This window comes from Temnothorax nylanderi, unplaced genomic scaffold (assembly GCF_030848795.1).
Source record: "Temnothorax nylanderi isolate EJ_2023f unplaced genomic scaffold, tnyl_v1.0 TNYL_tig0991_pilon, whole genome shotgun sequence".
Lineage (NCBI taxonomy): Eukaryota > Metazoa > Arthropoda > Insecta > Hymenoptera > Formicidae > Temnothorax > Temnothorax nylanderi.
In genome coordinates this window covers 1-16,210 of record NW_027250053.1, presented here as the reverse complement: position 1 = coordinate 16,210, position 16,210 = coordinate 1, and the positions used below count along the sequence as shown (strand labels likewise).

The following is a 16,210-nucleotide window of genomic DNA, read 5'->3' as shown; positions in this document are numbered from 1 at the left end:
CCTTTTTAAGGTAGCTGTATTTATGCAAATTTTTATTTCTCACTCCAATTAAATAAAAGATTAGACGTGTACGTAGACTTGGAGTACGCATTTCGATAGCATAGAAAAATCAAAGTTATTAAAGAAATATATTTCGACAAGCAACAAATTAAATTTGGTTTCGTACTTTTTTGAAATAAATTTTATACTTTACGAATTATTTTTAAATTAACATCGAGAATTCAGCCATTGAAATTCAAATTCGTAGCTTACTTCAGATTTATCTGAATTCCGAATTCTTAAAGGGCGAAATTCGATTGAAAAAAAGTAACAGAGAAATTATATTGTAATACTCTTAGAATGTCGTACTCAAATTTATTTTTCTATTTCCTCATTTATATGACTACGTTATATCGTCCCTATAAAATATAGCATATCGAAATAGCTATCGCAAGCTTTGTTCTAATAATATTAATAAAACCTACACGCACGTGTACGTGCAAAAATTCACAAGTTCAATTCAGATTATTGCACAATATATATTACTTTAAATATTTATATATTTGTACACAATAATTCTGTAAGATGTTCTATATCTTTATAAATAATGAGTCACTCACATGAGTAAGATTTGATGTCACATCGATTATAAAAATATGTATTGTATAAACAAAACCCAAACTTCAAAGCATAATGTACATAAATTTAAGTTATGTAAATAGTTGCCTTAGATAAAATATTTATCACAGACGGAGTCGAAAGCTATAATACAAATCGGAAGAAAATATCAATTCGGACGCCAGTCTTACGAGATAAATATATCTAGCTACATTCTTCGTGTGATAACCACTTACATACCTATAACTTTTTCCCTTGATTAGAATTCTCAGTTTCGTTTTATATTAGTCTTAGTTACAATACAATATAGGAAGAAAACTTAGTTATTGATTTGCATGAATAAACACTGGTGCAATCGGTCCTTATATATTATCATATAATTATATTATATATTATGCATATTTATATGTATGCATGAATATACAGCTTTCCTATAGTATCGGAAGAGATAACGAATAATTAAAGTCCAAACTTAATTGCAGCTGACAATTGAACTGACGTTTACATAGTTTCAAAATTTTATATTCCAATAGATCATATTCTTGCACAGAAAGGATACTTGTGCGAAATTTGATCAGATAAAATACGATCAGATCTATTCTTAATGATTTAATTATAATGTATAATATATAAATATATAATTATAATAAATTATTTTAAAATACAACATAAAAAATACTAATGCAAACGTGCAATTCAATCAATTAGATCAGATGCAACACAATTCTCTATAAATAAAGACAGCAATAAAAAAGAAAAGTAGAAAATCTGAGCGACGTGATGTGTTTACGTGATGTTTCGTAGTGGTACTGGAAAATCTCTAATTACAAATCGGTAGTACGTTATCTCATCATTCTGCGAAATCTGTCTAATTCAAAAATACTTTCTGATAACCTGCAAAAATTCATTACACGTTGTTAATAAATTGAAGAACTTTCACTTTATTATATAAAAATTAGAAATATAAAGTATTTACCTTCCAAAAGCATTGACCAAAGCAACAATTTCACTTCTTTCTAGGAAGAATAACTTTCGATTAAGGTTATTAAGCGTTGGTTCCCATTTATCAAATTTTCCTGAGAACAATATCTTTAACGCAGTGCCCAGACCATGGATTTGCAATTTACCCCATAGTTTACACTTGTCACATCCTACGCAATCCATGATACGTGAAATATTTATAAAATGTTGTCTAAATTCTTCCTTCAGCAATCGTGCCTCTGCTCCACCGGTAAACATAACTGTTTCATTAAAATGAACCGGGAACGATCTAAAATACAGATTGCACGAATAATTTATAATTATTTAATACGTTTTAAGATACATGAAATATCGTGGAATACTTACCTAACAACATTTAGAATATCGTTCATAGCCAATCTTGTATCTTCGTCATCCATTTCGTTACCTGTATAGTATTCTTCTCTTTCCAAGTAAGGCGCAGCTTTGGCTAGAGCTCGCAATTGAAGTAAATAAATAAAATATAGATTTTTCAGCCAATTTGGACCTTCGCCACCTGTTGTTTCAGGAGAAAATCTTCTTTGCAACTCATCCAAGTTGGGACCCCATTGATTGTTAGGTGACACTTGTAAACTGTCTTGTGGGACCAGCAAATACTTTGAACACAAATGGATGTTGATACTGGCATGTAAACCGGATATAACTCGGTAAAAAACTCGTTTTTCTAAACACATTCCTGAAACAATATATTCTCGTTAGGAACAAAAATAAGAATTTAATAATGCTTGATTTAATGTTAAATATATAATTATTCAATTTTTACTATCCTATTTTAAAGTAAATTAAAATCATATTTTATGTAAACAATTTAAAAACATAGTCTTAAGTTACAACAAAAATAAGCAAGTAAAAATCTATGTAGACATTGTATGAAAAAATGTGTGATGTTTACTTATTCCATAGGTTTACATGAAGTTGAAGAAGAATGGAATTGATGAAGTGCATGACTTACCATTCATCTTAGAAGATTGTATAAAAATGTGAGGTGAGTTTTCAGGCCTATGAAAAAAAATAAACTGCTATATAGACTCGAATAAAATTGACACGACAAAAAAAAACATAAGTAACATTTGATGTAACTGTAATTATATACCTAAAACAATTTTCCATATAAATACTCCGCCATATTCTATGTGCACTGGTTCCCTTGTATCCCGTATATCTTTCAGGGTTAAGTAAAAGATCCACGTATTCTCCAGGACTAGATTCTTTTACGCAGAAATTATCTTGGGCATCGTCATGCTGTTGCCATCGTTCGAATTCTTTATAGTTCTCCGAACTGTAATCAGATTTATACTTTATCTTCAACTTTTTACTTGGCAATTAATGCCAATTAATATACATTAGTATATCCTGCTAATTACCTAATTGTTGTGTTCAGGAAACCAAGTTCTATATTATGATCTTTTGCACTGTGCCTACAGTCATTAATTTGCGCATCGGCTCTATATTTATCTACTGGATTTTCGTTAAAATGGGTATCTCTTGGAATATCTCCCTTTAAACCTTCAGGGATATCGTCCTACAATAAATTATAGAAGATAGAAAGAAGACAAATGTGATAATGCTTATTTAAAATAATATTTAATATTTAAAAAAATGCTTACATCTTGGCAGGGTAGCACGTGACAGTAGCGTATAGCGCATTTGCTGTCATCTGCCCAGAACGGACAATCTTGTTTCAAGTTCACTTTGTAAAATCTAAAATAATCTCTGACTAGAAGACTTTGAATTCTCGGATATATTCTCATATTATTAAAATGGTCCACGGTATCGACGTTGCAAGCACAGTCATCCACAGAACCTTTCAGCTGTAATTTTGATTATTTTCTATATAATAAATATAGCATGTATAAAAAATTACATTTATATTAAAATATCTCAACCAAGATATAATCTTTTCATTATAAGTAAATGATTTTATTAGAAAGCTGTAGATAAATAAACAGATAATGTAATCTCTAAAACTTTCTCTCCAAGTATGTAAAAGCAAACTCACAAAACATAAATTTGGATCTTAGGAAATAATGTCAACAATGACGTTCAATACCTTGCAGAAACATTGATCATCTTTCCTGGAGTTACTCCCGAAATAATTTCCGCCTACTTGCAAGTGGAAAAGCAAGATCGCCAGGAGCAGCCGATAGAACATTCTTTCACCAATCTCGGGATTCATTTCAGCGTGGAACAGCCGCTGATGCGACTGGCTTGTCGCAACATTAATCAGACCGTGATAAAAGGCGCAAAGACGGCGCAAATGACAGCGCGGCTGGAGGTTCGCTCAGGCTCAGTTCGCTGTTCTCCTTTCACATCAGTGTCATCAGTACGCCTACGTGCTGAGTGAAGCGTAAACATCAGATGATTCGATCGGATACAAAACGATCTTGCACGTACAACAAGATTACGCGCGATTTGAGAATCTCGTGTATCTCGACCCCCGACTGAGAAAGAACGATAACTGTAAAAAAAACCCGCGTAATACGCACGTACGAAAAAAACTGTCTTATTCCCGTGGACGCAACAATATTTTAGGATCTTGGGCTGTCTGTCGTCTCTCGTCTCTCGTTACTCGTTACGTCTGCAGCGGGTAATGTGACATTTGCACGTGTACGCACGCGTGGATACACGATACACTTGCGAGATACGTGGAGGCCGTGGAGCACGGATGCACTACGTGGGATAGGTTGATTCGCGCGAGATAACACGCGTGATAACGCGCGTAGAGCTATCCCTACCATGGAGATGCGCTATCGGCTATCCTATCCCATGCGAGATTCCGGAAACGCTGCAGGCTCAGCAGGCTGTGTTCCTTTTTTACTGGCAGTGCTGAAAATCTATAGTTTGCGTCACGTATACTATAGATTTTCAGCACTGCCAGTAAAGCCTTGTGTACACGATACTAGAAATCGGTCCGAGTTTCGGTTTAAGCCAATCAACTTGCAGCTCTTACAGAAAAGCAGCAGTTGGCTTAAACCGAAACTCGGACCGATTTCTAGTATCGTGTACACAAGGCTTTAAACCAAAACTCGGACCGATTTCTAGTATCGTGTACACAAGGCTTTATGGCCAGACTTTGGGAGCTTTCCAGCAAGCGGCACAATTCGACGCAAGCATCGTTCTATCTTTCTTTTTTAGCAATGAGTAACAAGGATAAAACGATACTTGTGTCGATTTGTGTTGCTTGCTGGAAAGCTCCCTTTAATTTGAGGGTCTGTATCCACAACCAGCTCTCTGACCGCTGTTTACACGTCGGGTTTATAACATCGGTAGTTCTTAGGCTGGCAAATCACAGCTATTCCCTTCTTCTGAAGAATGAGTGTGATTGGCTAGTCTAAGAACTACAGATGTTATTAAACCCGTGTTTGTCCCTTTTCTATGACTCCGTTTACACGGCACCGTTAATCGGGTTTTATAACATCGGTAGTTCTTAGGCCGGTCAATCACAGCTATTCCATTCTTCTGAAGAATGATTACGATTGGTCTTCCTGACAACTACCGATGTTATAAAACCCGATTAACGGTGTCATGTAAACACAGTCTATGTAAAAAGGTATTGAAAGGTATATCGCATTTAAGCTCCTACATATATTATTTCATACAAATAGCATTTAAAAAAAATCGTATAAAAAAATGATTGATAATCAGTATATTTTGTAAATGAAATTTTTACATTCCTATAAAGATAATCAGGTCCAATTTGTATAATTGATACTTTTATGTCACTTTTTATAACAATAACAATATAACAACAATAAAACAATAGGTTATTAACCAATCTGAACATCCCGTCACAAATAATATAATAAAATACGATGTTTTGATTGGTCGTAATGGATGACGCGACGCGTGACGCGCTCAGTGGAAACTCAGCCACGGACATAACGGATGACGCGCTGACGGGAGCAGCCATATTGCTTTTCTTGCAAAACAGGTCGCGCGCTGATTGGCTCAAAAACTGAACGAGTGCGCAGCGTCGGGAATGCTTCACCTGTCTACTGTCTACTTACACCATGGCTTTAGTGAGGTACTTTCGCTCGGACTTCGGAGTTATTGTCATTCGGAGCAATTTGGAGTGCGAATTCACGCGAGGAAAACCAGGAGTCCGTCTGTTGTTCGACGTCGCGAGAGGCGATATATCCCGCCTCCGTCCGAATCGCCACCGGGCTGCTATGTCTCGCGGTCCTAAGTAGATTAGGCGATTAACGTTTGCCCTTTGACTGACAACGAACTGCGCCATGTGCGTTGCATCCATATTGCATCGGATGCCGGGCGGTCCCCCCGACCTCGCGCTGAGAATCCGACGTCACGACGGCCGGCAGCATGTCCAACGCGACGAATTTGACGTTCACCTGCGTCAACGATCTCCTGCAAAAGGGCAAGATCAATTTTGCGGGTAAGAAGCCGCGCAACGTGTACCAGAGACTCCCCGTTATGCGAAAGATGTCTGATCTGGCGAAGAAGCAAGGGGACGACGAGGCCGCGTACATCATGCTGAAGAGGTGGCTGGACTCGGTCGAGTGGCTGAAGGATGGCAAGTCGGTCTTTTCCTATGCTACGAACATGACCGTCGACCAGGTAAGAAGTATACTTACCTGCATTTCTACAACTAACCAGCCTGACGTGTGTCATACGAATGGTGGAATACATGAATGTTTATATTCTAGATAAATGAAGTGAAAAACGTACTTGCAGACATGAAGCAAAAATTAGAAGTACGCTATGAGCTTAATTCGAAGAAACAAAATAATACGGCAGAGACAACCATTCGGAAAAGCTGGTGTGTAGGTACGTGCATTCGAGTGAGATCGTTCGGAAATGTAGAGAGAATCACACCGAGTGTCACAGGACCACTCGCGGAAAAAGCAAGAGGATTCGTTGTGAGACGGTTCGTTAGCTACTATCCGGAAACGTTGGTCACCCGAAAGCACACGGTACCCCTACTACTTCTCCACTGAAATCACCGAAGCACATCAACGAATGATGATTTCGAACGCAGCTCTAATCAGGGCTTTTGTTCTTAAAGTAGACTTTAGCTCCCTAAGGCTAAAATTTGTTTAAAAATGAACGACAACAAGCAGACATTTTTTTTCAAACAGGGCACGTATTATGGAACTTTTCGGAATGGTTTCCGATCGGAATTATTCCGTTTTCTCTAAAAAAGACAATATAAATCTAAGAAATAACTGAACAATTCCGATCGGAATCCATTCCGAAAAGTTTCATAATACGTGCCCAGCCCCGGGATTCTCTAACTCCTTAACGACAGTTTCGGTATCGTTGCGCAGCTTTTTTACCATATATAATACCTGCGCAACGATACCGAAACTGTCGTTAAGGAGTTAGAGAATCCCGGGGCAGGGGACCTATTATGGACTTGTTTGGAATGGATTCCGATCGGAATTGTTCAGTTATTTCCTAGATTTCTATTGTCTTTTCTAGGGAAAACGGAATAATTCCGATCGGAATCCATTCCGAACAAGTCCATAATAGGTCCCCAGATGTCCTTAATTACAAGGACAGACAGGTATTTCAATAAGTAATTTTGGAAAAATGGAAAAGTATTTTGGGGGTAGGCGGACATGAAATATAGTTCCTAAATAGTTAAGAAAAAAGAAGAAAAGCTACTGATTCCTATTCTATCCATATTATTTTACTGTTGTCGCATGTGAACGAAAGCTAGTGAATCGAATCAAAATGATTAAATAAGTGAATTTTGATTAGCTCACCCCTTTCATGTTTGGACTAATAATATTTATTTTTATTCTTGAATCATTAATGGTTTATTTCTTGTGTCTATTTTTATCAATGACTTGTATCACATTATTAAAATTACATTTTGCAACCCAGTCCATTTCTCGATTTTATTCATATTATGTTGTATGATTGTAGAGATCTTTTCCAAAGAGAGGACAAGGAGATAATAAAGTAAAACGACAGTGACATTCACAAGGAACCCTTGAAGACGGACGGTTCATCCATTAACACCGGCTTGGAGCGTTCTTATTCAAGTCCAAATCTACTACAGGTACGAAGAACTCCGCGCTACAATCTTACAATCAATCCATTTTTTTGTTTATCTATTTAAAATAGCAATCGCATAATTACATAATTCCATTGGTTGGGAGATCGTAAAACACCTCAGATAGATAGAACTTCTAAGCCACATATTTCGTCTTGCAATCAAAATGGATTGGGTCTTACATACTTGTAGGGTGGGGAGTGACTCAAATAGTGAGGCAAAATGGCGAACCTAGGGGTGACCCAATCAAATTAGGCCGCGGTCCGATGCATGTTCAAAGCGCTATTAGTGGCGTTATTCTATCCTTGTTTATGCCTAATGAATGATAAAGATAGAATGATGCCAATAGCGCTCTGAGTGTGAATCGGACCGCGGCCTTAGGCAAGTCAAAACCATATATATAATCTAAACAGCTGTGCAATCCTTTGTACATTGATGTATATAATACCTTTGATATATAATTTTATATAATTGTATATAATTCTATATAATTAATACATAATTTTATATGAAAAATTATATAGAAATATATTATATATACATATTGATATATAATTTTATATAATTCTATATAATTCTATACACTTCTTACAGGTGGTCGACGGTCATGTTCGTAGCATAGGAAAAGACCAACTTGCCATCCTTCAGCCACTCGACCGAGTCCAGCCACCTCTTCAGCATGATGTACGCGGTCTCGTCGTCCCCTTGCTTCTTCGCCAGATCAGACATCTTTCGCATAACGGGGAGTCTCTGGTACACGTTGCGCGGCTTCTTACCCGCAAAATTGATCTTGCCCTTTTGCCGGAGATCGTTGACGCAGGTGAACGTCAAATTCGTCGCGTTGGACATGCTGCCGGCCGTCGTGACGTCGGATTCTCAGCGCGAGGTCGGGGGGACCGCCCGGCATCCGATGCGATATGGATGCAACGCACATGGCGCAGTTCATTGTCAGTCAAAGGGCAAACGTTAATCGCCTAATCTACTTAGGACCGCGAGACATAGCAGCCCGGTGGCGATTCGGACGGAGGCGGGATATATCGCCTCTCGCGACGTCGAACAACAGATGGACTCCTGGTCCTCCTCGCGTGAATTCGCACTCCAAATTGCTCCGAATGACAATAACTCCGAAGTCCGAGCGAAAGTACCTCACTAAAGCCATGGTGTAAGCAGACAGTGGACAGGTGCGAAACCACTGCCAAGGGAACGGGCTTGGAAAAATTAGCGGGGAAAGAAGACCCTGTTGAGCTTGACTCTAGTCTGGCACCCGACGCTGCACACTCGTTCAGTTTTTGAGCCAATCAGCGCGCGACCTGTTTTGCAAGAAAAGCAATATGGGTGCTCCCGTCAGCGCGTCATCCGTTATGTCCGTGGCTGAGTTTCCACTGAGCGCGTCACGCGTCGCGTCATCCATTACGATCAATCAAAACATCGTATTACATTATTTGTGACGGGATGTTCAGATTGGTTAATAACCTATTGTTATATTGTTGTTATATTGTTATTGTTATAAAAAGCGACAAAAGTATCAATTATACAAATTGGACCTGATTATCTTTATAGGAATGTAAAAATTTTATTTACAAAATATACTGATTATCAATCATTTTTTTATACGATTTTTTTTATACTGCTGTTTGTATGAAATAATATATGTAGGAGCTTAAGGGCCGATATCACAGTCTCCGATTAACGTGATCCTCCGGTTAAACTCACTCTCCATCTCTTTCTAACTGTCCCCCTAGAAAGAGACGAAGAGTGAGTTTAATCGGAGGATCACGTTAATCGGAGATTGTGATATCGGCCCTAAATGCGATATACCTTTCAATACCTTTTTACATAGAAAAGGGACAAACATGGGTTTAATAACATCTGTAGTTCTTAGACTAGCCAATCACACTCATTCTTCAGAAGAAGGGAATAGCTGTGATTTGCCAGCCTAAGAACTACCGATGTTATAAACCCGACGTGTAACAGCGGTCAGATTCCCAAATACCAAATCCCAATTCCTAAATCCCAAATCCTAAATAACAAGATTTGGGAATTGGGATTTGGGATTTGGGAATTGGGAGCCGAGTTTTACAAGAGGAGAGGCTAACTTCACGCGCATATGTCTTTTTTTCGCATTATTAGTTACAGTTTTGTATGTAAGACCGTGGTTTTGACTACCAATCATCGGGAATGGACTACTAAACATCACCAAACGAACCTCCCGTAAGTTAGCCGGTCAACTTCGACTTTATTAATTTTTTTTTTTTTTAATCGTTTGTTGGTCGTTTGTTGGTGATTGTTGGCCTAATTAGAACGTTTGTTGGTTCTTAATTTTTGTTTAAATTAAAAAAGAAAAATTAGCCTTAAGTTAGCCGGAAAAATTTTATTTTTAATTAAAAAAAAGCCTAATCGATGCGTAATCGTTTGCTGATGATTGTTGGTCTAATTTTAGCGTTTGTTGGTTTATTATTAGTCTTAAAAACGAAAAAAACCGAAAAATTATCTCACATTAAAGTAATCGAAGATTGGTTTATTTGCCTACGACTTAAGGTTTATTTCTATCAATTTAAGGCTAACATCTATAAAACTGGCTATGAATACGGGCCTTAACATCGGCAGAAAATCGCGAAAAGATCAAGAAACATGGTGGTTCCCTTGATTTTATCAGTCGAAATATTTGCATTTTACTTTGAATATTAGAGATTAAATCAGTGTACAACAGCTTTAACGTGCACTGAGTGCGTACCAGCTCTGACAGTGAAAAACGCTATAAAGAGGATTTATATCTTATTTTTTCTTGCATAGATAAACAGAATGTTATCAGAAAGTCATCTAAGCATTTTGAGAAGAATCTTCGGAAAGATGAACGTAGAAACCAATTGTTGCAATTAAGAAGAAAGAAGCGCGAGCAAGTATTTGCGCAGAACAGAAATCTCGGTGGTTTTCTTCGTCACCTGTTCTTATCTGGGTCATACCGTTGCAAAGTGACGTGGACATTGTTAATTAGTTACAGCAGATACAATTTAAAGAACATTGTATCTGCTGTAACTAACATGGACGAAACTGCTAATGTTGCTACTAGTCCAAATGGCATTATACATATTGGGTACGCTATAAAGCAGGAAAAGAACTTGTTTATTCTATTATTAGTGAGGTAAATTAAAAATTTGTTAATATTATATATATATATATGTATTTGTATTAATTTAGTGTTCCAAGACTGAAACAGTGGTTTTCTATCATCGTACCATCGATGGGTGACGTTTTAGCAACATTAGATGCAGCCAAAGTTGCTACCACGTTACTCTTTGTTACTTCTGTCGCGAGTCAAGCAAACGATGGTACGCAGAGATATTATAGGCGATTGAGACAAGGAAATTATCGTGTCTTGCCTTGCTCAAGGTTTACCTTCTACAATAATTGCAGTGCATAATATTCAAAGACTTCATATTAAGGTAAGTAATGATACGTTTAACACTTTATATAAAATTTACAAAGAGTAAACTCTTCACAATAAAGAATTGATTAATTTCTATATTTGCTCCAAAGATTTATATGTTTTAATATTTTATTGCTTTTCTTATGTCTTAATAAAATTTACATTATTTGTTTAACGTCTTAAATATTTAGTAAAATTATTTTTAATTGGATAAATAAGACCGTCACTCACAAATGGACGACCTTTGCGGAAATTTCTAGCAGATGACACCCAGATATGGGTGACATGGCACTCAAAGTGTTAAAAATCTTAGAATAGAATATAGAAATTAATTCATTCTTTATTGTGAAGAGTTTACTCTTTGTAAATTTTATATTGCGCATGTCAAACGTGTTACTCATCGATTATTGTTTGATACGTTTTAAACGGTAAAATAGAAACGTCAAGAGTATAAACAATCTGTGCAACATGCAATTTCAAAATGGATTTCCGAAGAAAAAGTTCTTGAATTGGACACTGCAGCCAATTGCTTAAATATGTTACGGCGTGCTGGATCACAAAAGCAAAGAAGTTTGTTTTACAAAGATATCTTTTGGCCGAGAAAGTCTCATTTGAATGTGATGGATTACTGGATATTGACTCGCATCTTTATATTTTTGGATTTTCACGTTCATCCATCAGCCGCACAAAGTATTTTAATATTCTTCCTTCAGTTGCAGAAAGTATGTATAAAAAAATAATATATATAGTTTTACATTTTTTTATTAATAAAACTAAAATGTATGCATACATTTAAACGTATATTTTCATTTTTGACAAATATTGAAAATCTTTTTATTATTTATGATATTTGGATTATTTTAATATGTGTGTGTATGCATACTTTTTTTCTATTATTTAGAACTAATATAAACATGCTAATTGCACCTAGAAATATTTTTTGATATATATTCTTTTATAATTTATGTTACAGCTTGCACCTGTTTTACAAAATCTTCAAGGTTCAAATAAAGGTAAAGTTATATATTTCTTTATAATGCATATTTAGTGTTACTTTGGTTTTACGTGTAGTGTATATATGATATGTTTACATAAGTACAATAAATAATTGCTTTATAGATTCGACAAAATGCCACGCAAGATTGCCGTGCCACCAGAAGAGAGCATCCCAGTTGTAAAAAGATTTATGAAACAGTTTGAAATTGAACCCTTGCGGAATCTATCGCTGAGCTTTTCTTCATTTTCGATCAGATCGACGATCCACTTCTTGTGTACGTTGTAAAATACAGCCGAGAAATCTTTATTCATCAAATGATCTTGTAATATGCCCTTCTGTTCAGCCTCAGTGCCAATAAAAGATACAGATAACGATACATTTATGGCTAATTGATAGGGTTCATAAAATTGCGGTTCCAAAATCATGATCGAGTCTAGAGCAACTTCCTCAGTGTTGCCGTAGTCAATGTAATTAACATAGGCCATTGTTTCGGTGAGACTAACGATTCTTCCTCTGTACCATTGACCGTCGTCTAAATATTTCGTTGCGCATAATAAATGTACCTCTGGCTCGAGTCTTTGACCAGAATTAGTGTAATACTGTTGAAGATCTTCCGACAGTTTAGTCTCAATATCCACGTCCGAATACCGTTGCAACCAGATATTGGTAGAATGATCCGCATACGACACCGAGACCTTGTGAGTTGAACTTAGAATAGGCATCGGACATACGGGTGGTATCTTCTCCTCAGTATTCATTATCCCATTGCCGGATAGATCGTATAATTTTACGATATAAGTCTATACGAACAAAAGATGGTAATATCCAAGAAAATGTTAATATTTATTTGAAACTTACTTATATATTTGTAACTGCAGCGTAAAATTTATACAAACCTGCTATTATTGACTTCTTCCACATAGACTAACACTTCTTTGCCTTCGAGTTCCTTCAATTGTTTATCTACGTTGGACGACGCTGGCACATCTTGTAGGGAGCATTCTAACGCTTGGTTCTGCATGACTACGAGCTCTCCAGGTAGAGCTAAAGCCTAGATCATTAGATTGTCATATTAATAATGGGAATTAATGAATATCAAAACTACAAGTTTCTTATTTATACATATTCATAATTTACTTATAATTTCAACAGTTCCAATATGACAATTTCGTATTGCAACATGATATATGGCATTAACTCGCATCGTGGAAGCAATAAAACCTATAGAAATATTTGTAAATATCTGTCTATGTACACTCTCATCATTCAGGATTTCATCGTATGCCCCAGTATCAATGAACTTTACATCAAACCCGACGGACCGTGTACAGTTAATCACTACAGCTCGCTTCCATGTTCCATTTGTATAGACTAAACAACCCGTGCCAAGACATAACTCGCGAGTTGATAATCGCGGCATCACCTGATATTAACTTCTTATCAATAAGATTCGCTTGAGTTCATGCGAACGATCGTTAGGCTGAATGAGAAGGTACAAGCTCTTTTCAATGTTAAGTTATTGTTATTTTAGGAAATTTGAACATTATGATGAAACATTCATTATGATACTGTTACAATCAATTTTTAATTATTTATCTGTTAATACCATACATCGTGCAATGATATTTAAGACATTTTATTTTATAAAGTCGAAATTATAAATATTACTACAGTTTCAGAAAGTACGATTCGATTCATTCAGGAATGTTGGGCTAGATATAAATTTTGTTATAGGATGAACCAGATTCATGATGTTAGTCATTTGTGTTAACGATATATTAAATTTTTAAATACATGAATAAAATTCTTTTCCATCACCGTAATATATTATATTTCAGAATCAAAGTTCAAGAAATAATATGAGTAATTTCTAATTTGTTTAATTTTCGAATCTTAGAATTTGTTTAATCATTTAAGAAATTGAAGAAATTTCAATTTAAATTACAATTAAATTACAATTTAAATATATGGATTTTGTTGTAATTATTAAATAATGATATCATAGCTTGTGAATAAGACAAGCCGTTAGTTCATGGTTGTTAGAAAATGAGAAGTTACTTTTCTAATTTTCCATAAAGTTTATGAGCAATATATGACAGAATATGATTCGTGGCTGAAATGCATTTGTACTAAATAATACCTTTGTATCTTTATTAGCCATGTATTGATCAACAATGCTTTCACATTTTGAAGCAGATGGAAGCTGAACATAAAACTAGGTTGTATTTTTTACATTAGAAACTCTCGTTTTGAGAGTTTGGCCATTCAAGAGGCTTATGTCCACTCTTTCTATAACATTGAGTTCTTTTACTTCTGTATCATGTGTTTCTGGAGCTAAAATATAAAAAATATAATGTTTAAGTGTGTCAAATAATCTGGCATTTAACATATGAAATGCATAACTATTGTTATAAATGTGCATCGGAATATAAATGAATTTTGAAATAATTCTTACCACTGATTGTTTCAGTCGAGGTTTTTGTAGTAAAGGCTGCAAGATTCTTTTGCACCAAAATATTACTCACATCTTGTCCATCATGGTTTAATGAAATTATATATTGATCGTCATTAAAACTATGGAATATGCATTCGTATTTATCAGCACTGAAGCAATTATCGAGCGCGTTACTATCCACTTCAGACCAATTCGAGTTACTATTATTAGGTACGATATCTTTTAAGGAACACTGCACTGCTAATCTAGGCAGATGCATAAATTTCTTCTTGACAGAATAGATATTATATTGATCTACGATTGCGCAATTTCCAAAATCTATGTACTGAACTACGTATGCATCCTTCCACGTATCAATATTCACAACTTCCGCTCGATAAAGAGCTCTATCTTCAGAAAATATAGCTATAACTGCTGAACCAACCTAAAAAAAGTTACACTTTTATTAACTCGATCACAGTAAAAACAAAGTAACACTAAATATGCATTATAAAGAAATATATAACTTTACCTTTTATTTGAACCTTGAAGATTTTGTAAAACAGGTGCAACCGTGTAACATAAATTATAAAGGAATATATATCAAAACATATTCCTTTATAATACGCAGATAAGAACAGGTGACGAAGAAAAACCACCAAGATTTCTGTTCTGCGCAAATACTTGCTCGCGCTTCTTTCTTCTTAATTGCAACAATTGGTTCTACGTTCATCTTTCCGAAGATTCTTCTCAAAATGCTTAGATGACTTTCCGATAACATTCTGTTTATCTATGCAAGAAAAAATAAGATATAATCCTCTTTATAGCGTTTTTCACTGGCAGAGCTGGTACGCACTCAGTGCACGTTAAAGCTGTTGTACACTGATTTAATCTCTAATATTCAAAGTAAAATGCAAATATTTCGACTGATAAAATCAAGGGAACCACCATTTGATCTTTTCGCGATTTTCTGCCGATGTTAAGGCCCGTATTCATAGCCAGTTTTATAGATGTTAGCCTTAAATTGATAGAATAAACCTTAAGTCGTAGGCAAATAAACCAATCTTCGATTACTTTAATGTGAGATAATTTTTCGGTTTTTTTCGTTTTTAAGACTAATAATAAACCAACAACGCTAAAATTAGACCAACAATCATCAGCAAACGATTACGCATCGATTAGGCTTTTTTTTAATTAAAAATAAAATTTTTCCGGCTAACTTAAGGCTAATTTTTCTTTTTAATTTAAACAAAAATTAAGAACCAACAAACGTTCTAATTAGGCCAACAATCACCAACAACGACCAACAAACGATTAAAAAAAAAAAAAATTAATAAAGTCGAAGTTGACCGGCTAACTTACGGGAGGTGCAGTAGCTGGCAAAAACCGCGAGTCTGGCATCCTTGAATGGAGATGGAGATTCGTGAAACCGGAAGAGACTCTCGTCACTCGTGCTTTGTATCGATTATCGAAAATGGCGCGGCATTGCGACTTTTTTTAAGTTACAAACGTGACATTTTATTTACTGGATATCACAATCACAGACGCTCGCGCGCGCTATTTACCTTGATTATTATACAGTTATTATTACACTATTAACTCCTTAAATCGTACATATATATAAATTAAAATTTAAAATTTAAAGTATTTAAATATTTTCTGATATATATATATAGATGTGACCTGTTTTTATCTGATGTGATACATCCGATAGAA

General features: G+C 35.5%; 3 protein-coding genes and 2 long non-coding RNA genes across 14 annotated transcripts; 3 read left to right on the top strand and 2 right to left on the bottom strand.

Moving 5' to 3' along the window:
• Positions 1 to 334: 334 nt before the first annotated feature.
• Ero1l (endoplasmic reticulum oxidoreductin-1-like protein) lies at positions 335 to 4,430 on the bottom strand. 3 transcript variants are annotated; one of them, XM_071725410.1, is made up of 9 exons: positions 4,353 to 4,430; positions 3,668 to 3,953; positions 3,225 to 3,428; positions 2,982 to 3,139; positions 2,711 to 2,896; positions 2,570 to 2,616; positions 1,945 to 2,293; positions 1,574 to 1,867; positions 335 to 1,491 (listed from the first exon to the last, which is right to left on the bottom strand). In XM_071725410.1, exons 2-9 carry the CDS (start codon positions 3,791 to 3,793, stop codon positions 1,440 to 1,442), a joined length of 1,416 nt encoding a protein of 471 aa, XP_071581511.1. In that variant the 5' UTR covers positions 3,794 to 3,953; positions 4,353 to 4,430; the 3' UTR covers positions 335 to 1,439. The 3 variants fall into 3 exon arrangements, with proteins under 3 accessions (XP_071581511.1, XP_071581510.1, XP_071581509.1); XM_071725409.1 differs by lacking the exon at positions 4,353 to 4,430 and adding an exon at positions 4,104 to 4,326; XM_071725408.1 differs by lacking the exon at positions 4,353 to 4,430 and adding an exon at positions 4,108 to 4,326.
• LOC139786250 (uncharacterized) lies at positions 2,142 to 2,744 on the top strand. Its single transcript, XR_011722230.1, has 2 exons — positions 2,142 to 2,264; positions 2,521 to 2,744. It is a non-coding gene; the product is annotated as an uncharacterized lncRNA (long non-coding RNA).
• A 1,316-nt stretch (positions 4,431 to 5,746) lies between the features above and the next one.
• LOC139786251 (uncharacterized) lies at positions 5,747 to 9,239 on the top strand. 3 transcript variants are annotated; one of them, XM_071725418.1, is made up of 4 exons: positions 5,747 to 6,192; positions 6,282 to 6,402; positions 7,507 to 7,642; positions 8,231 to 9,239. In XM_071725418.1, the coding sequence occupies exons 1-3, from the start codon at positions 5,938 to 5,940 to the stop codon at positions 7,536 to 7,538; spliced, it is 408 nt and encodes a 135-aa protein (XP_071581519.1). In that variant the 5' UTR covers positions 5,747 to 5,937; the 3' UTR covers positions 7,539 to 7,642; positions 8,231 to 9,239. The 3 variants fall into 3 exon arrangements, with proteins under 3 accessions (XP_071581519.1, XP_071581518.1, XP_071581517.1); XM_071725417.1 differs by having other exon boundaries at positions 6,282 to 6,502; XM_071725416.1 differs by having other exon boundaries at positions 5,749 to 6,192; positions 6,282 to 6,548.
• A 593-nt stretch (positions 9,240 to 9,832) lies between these two features.
• LOC139786255 (uncharacterized) lies at positions 9,833 to 12,079 on the top strand. 3 transcript variants are annotated; one of them, XR_011722236.1, is made up of 5 exons: positions 9,833 to 9,847; positions 10,430 to 10,730; positions 10,835 to 11,079; positions 11,501 to 11,785; positions 12,037 to 12,079. It is a non-coding gene; the product is annotated as an uncharacterized lncRNA (long non-coding RNA). The 3 variants fall into 3 exon arrangements; XR_011722235.1 differs by lacking the exon at positions 9,833 to 9,847 and adding an exon at positions 9,870 to 10,362; XR_011722234.1 differs by lacking the exon at positions 9,833 to 9,847 and having other exon boundaries at positions 9,874 to 10,730.
• On the bottom strand, positions 11,808 to 15,504 carry LOC139786252 (uncharacterized). 4 transcript variants are annotated; one of them, XR_011722231.1, is made up of 7 exons: positions 15,351 to 15,504; positions 15,027 to 15,284; positions 14,516 to 14,939; positions 13,367 to 14,394; positions 13,198 to 13,281; positions 12,957 to 13,111; positions 11,808 to 12,860 (listed from the first exon to the last, which is right to left on the bottom strand). XR_011722231.1 is itself a non-coding variant. In XM_071725419.1 (7 exons), the coding sequence occupies exons 4-7, from the start codon at positions 14,219 to 14,221 to the stop codon at positions 12,848 to 12,850; spliced, it is 357 nt and encodes a 118-aa protein (XP_071581520.1). In that variant the 5' UTR covers positions 14,222 to 14,394; positions 14,516 to 14,939; positions 15,027 to 15,284; positions 15,351 to 15,503; the 3' UTR covers positions 11,808 to 12,847. The 4 variants fall into 4 exon arrangements, 1 of the variants encoding a protein (XP_071581520.1); XR_011722233.1 differs by having other exon boundaries at positions 14,201 to 14,394; positions 15,351 to 15,502; XM_071725419.1 differs by lacking the exon at positions 13,198 to 13,281 and having other exon boundaries at positions 13,316 to 13,483; positions 14,201 to 14,394; positions 15,351 to 15,503.
• Between the last annotated feature and the right edge of the window lie 706 nt (positions 15,505 to 16,210).

Excerpts from the sequence above, each read along its gene's own strand:
- Ero1l (XM_071725410.1), bottom strand. The coding sequence starts at position 3,793 with ATGAATCCCGAGATTGGTGAAAGAATGTTCTATCGGCTGCTCCTGGCG. Across the intron at positions 3,429-3,667 it reads ATGATCAATGTTTCTGCAAG|CTGAAAGGTTCTGTGGATGA; the intron begins GTATTGAACGTC and ends TCAAAATTACAG. Across the intron at positions 3,140-3,224 it reads ACGTGCTACCCTGCCAAGAT|GACGATATCCCTGAAGGTTT; the intron begins GTAAGCATTTTT and ends AATTTATTGTAG.
- LOC139786251 (XM_071725416.1), top strand. The coding sequence starts at position 5,938 with ATGTCCAACGCGACGAATTTGACGTTCACCTGCGTCAACGATCTCCTG. Across the intron at positions 6,193-6,281 it reads CGAACATGACCGTCGACCAG|ATAAATGAAGTGAAAAACGT; the intron begins GTAAGAAGTATA and ends TTTATATTCTAG. Across the intron at positions 6,549-7,506 it reads TGGTCACCCGAAAGCACACG|AGATCTTTTCCAAAGAGAGG; the intron begins GTACCCCTACTA and ends GTATGATTGTAG.
- LOC139786252 (XM_071725419.1), bottom strand. The coding sequence starts at position 14,221 with ATGGCTAATAAAGATACAAAG. Across the intron at positions 13,484-14,200 it reads TGGCTAATAAAGATACAAAG|GTGATGCCGCGATTATCAAC; the intron begins GTATTATTTAGT and ends AGTTAATATCAG. Across the intron at positions 13,112-13,315 it reads AAATCCTGAATGATGAGAGT|GCTTTAGCTCTACCTGGAGA; the intron begins GTACATAGACAG and ends CTAATGATCTAG.